Genomic DNA, 2,368 nt, shown 5'->3' with positions numbered 1-2,368 from the left:
TTGTTATAATTTTTTTTGTTTCACTTTATAATAAATAAAAAAAACAAAAAAACACATAATAATATAAAATCATTAAAAAAAGGAGAAAAAGAAAAAAAAAACACAAGCCAAAAATTTTCGTGTGTGAATGTACGTGTTATTACACTCTTTTAATAAGAATGATTTTTATTGGTGTTAAAATCTACTTAAATAAATTTAAAATAAAAATTTAGGTGTAGTCAACTTCACGTAAAATTAATATCTGAGAGCCATTAAATAATTTAACTAATTTAATTAAATTTTCATCTAATAACTCTCAAATATCAACTTTAGGTAACTTCACATGAGTTTTTACCTAACTTTAAATGACAATAAAAGTTGAATGCGTAGCAATTCCCTTGAATAACTATTATTAGAGGAGATTATTGCCTACCTAACGTCATCATTCTTCTTTCTTCTTTTTCCCCTATAAATACACGAACAAAATCCCAATGCAAATCATCAAAACCATCCCAGAGCAATCTTTTTGGTACATTATTCAAGTATATACTAAAAACCCTCGCTCAAATCCTCTCCCTCCCACCATGAAACCATTTTGTGTTTTACTTACTTTCTTGCTCTTGCTAGCAGCAAGTAGTAAGAAGGTGAACTCAGCCAAAACCGAAACAGTTTCCTTCAATTACAACTCTTTCAATCAAGGTAACCCCGCAATAACTTTCCAAGGTGACGTCACTGTTCTTTCAGATGGCAATCTCCTACTCACCAACCTCAACAAGTCCAATAGCGTCGGCCGTGTTCTGTATGCCATGCCGGTGCGCATTTGGAGCAATGCCACCGGCAATGTCGCCAGCTTTGTCACCTCGTTCTCTTTCGAGATGAAGGATTATAACGATTATGTTCCTGCCGACGGTATCATCTTCTTTATTGCACCGGAAGATACCCAGATTCCTGCCGGCAGTATTGGTGGTGGAACCTTAGGTGTCTCTGACACCAAAGGTGCGGGTCACTTTGTTGGCGTAGAGTTTGATACCTATTCCAACAGTGAGTACAACGATCCACCCACTCATCACGTTGGAATTGATGTAAACAGTGTGAAATCGTTGAAGACCGTACCATGGAATAGTGTGAGTGGAGCAGTGGTGAAAGTGACTGTGATATATGACTCTTCATCAAAGACATTGAGTGTTGCTGTGACCAACGACAATGGCGATATTACCACCATTGCCGATGTTGTTGAGTTGAAGGCGAAGCTTCCGGAGAGGGTCAAGCTCGGTTTTTCTGCCTCCGGCTCCGCTGGCGGTCGTCAGATACATCTCATCCGTTCGTGGTCGTTTACTTCGACCTTGATAACAACAACAACTACAAGAAGCATCAACAACAACGAAAAGAAAATAATGAATATCTTAACTGCATGATTTGGTCGATCTCTACGCTACCTAGTACTTTATATATATATATATATATATATATATATATATATATATATATATATATATATATATATATATATATATATGTGTGTGTATCCGTGTTAAGAATCAACTTTCTCTGTGTTAAATTAGTGTTGTATGGTTCAATATTTCCCCTAATTAACTCTTGTATGTGGTCGGACGGTTGATCATTTAAATAAAAGAAATATTTACGTTTAGTAATCCATAAAAATTAATTAAAAATATTCATAACTCACTTTATTTAATTTTTATTAATTATTATAATAATTAATTAATAATTAATAAAAATTAAATAAAATAAAATTTGCCTTTTTTTTATTTCTCTAACATTATTAAAGACTAAAAAAGAGCTAAATTTTACCTTATTTTTTATTTTATTTTTTTAATATTTTGTCAAATATTTTAATTTTTAATAATTTTAATTATCAAATTAGTTTCAATTTTTAGTTCATACACAAATTATTTATCGAATTATATTGTTTGTCTATGTAGATTAATTAATCTAATAATTTCATTTTTAGAAAATTTTATATTTTTTATTTAAAAAAATAAAAACTGGTTTGCCTAGAAGTTTTTGAAAAATTTGACATATTACGCATTTAATTTCTCAAATAAAAAAATTGAAAATTAATTTAATAATTAAAATTTATTAAAACCTAAAGTTTTTAACTTTTTTTAATTGAATTAGAAGATATTACTCGAAAATAAAATACTAAATTAGGTTGGAAAACAAAAGATACTCCAGAGATATTGAAACAAACTGTTGAGATTATATTAAGATAAGATTTTTATACAATGTGATATGACCAGTATACATCAGCTACGAGTTATAACTCGGCAAATATCATAAAGGTCGACCGAATCATAACCGATATATGATTATAATTAATGTATGACCATAACCGAAATTCGACTGAAATACCGTAACGTCAGACATA

General features: G+C 30.4%; 1 protein-coding gene across 1 annotated transcript; it reads left to right on the top strand.

Annotated features, from left to right (window-relative positions):
* The first annotated feature begins 451 nt into the window (after positions 1-451).
* LOC112712639 (galactose-binding lectin-like) lies at positions 452-1,641 on the top strand. The gene has a single exon (XM_025765560.3). The coding sequence runs from the start codon at positions 471-473 to the stop codon at positions 1,392-1,394; it is 924 nt and encodes a 307-aa protein (XP_025621345.2). The 5' UTR covers positions 452-470; the 3' UTR covers positions 1,395-1,641.
* The last annotated feature ends 727 nt before the right edge of the window (positions 1,642-2,368 follow it).

Source organism: Arachis hypogaea, chromosome 9 (genome assembly GCF_003086295.3).
Source record: "Arachis hypogaea cultivar Tifrunner chromosome 9, arahy.Tifrunner.gnm2.J5K5, whole genome shotgun sequence".
Lineage (NCBI taxonomy): Eukaryota > Viridiplantae > Streptophyta > Magnoliopsida > Fabales > Fabaceae > Arachis > Arachis hypogaea.
The sequence above is the reverse complement of the archived record's forward strand: the minus strand, read 5'-3'. Positions and strand labels throughout refer to the sequence as shown.

Bases quoted from the DNA above. Each gene is read 5' to 3' on its own strand.
- LOC112712639 (XM_025765560.3), top strand. From the start codon at position 471: ATGCAAATCATCAAAACCATCCCAGAGCAATCTTTTTGGTACATTATT.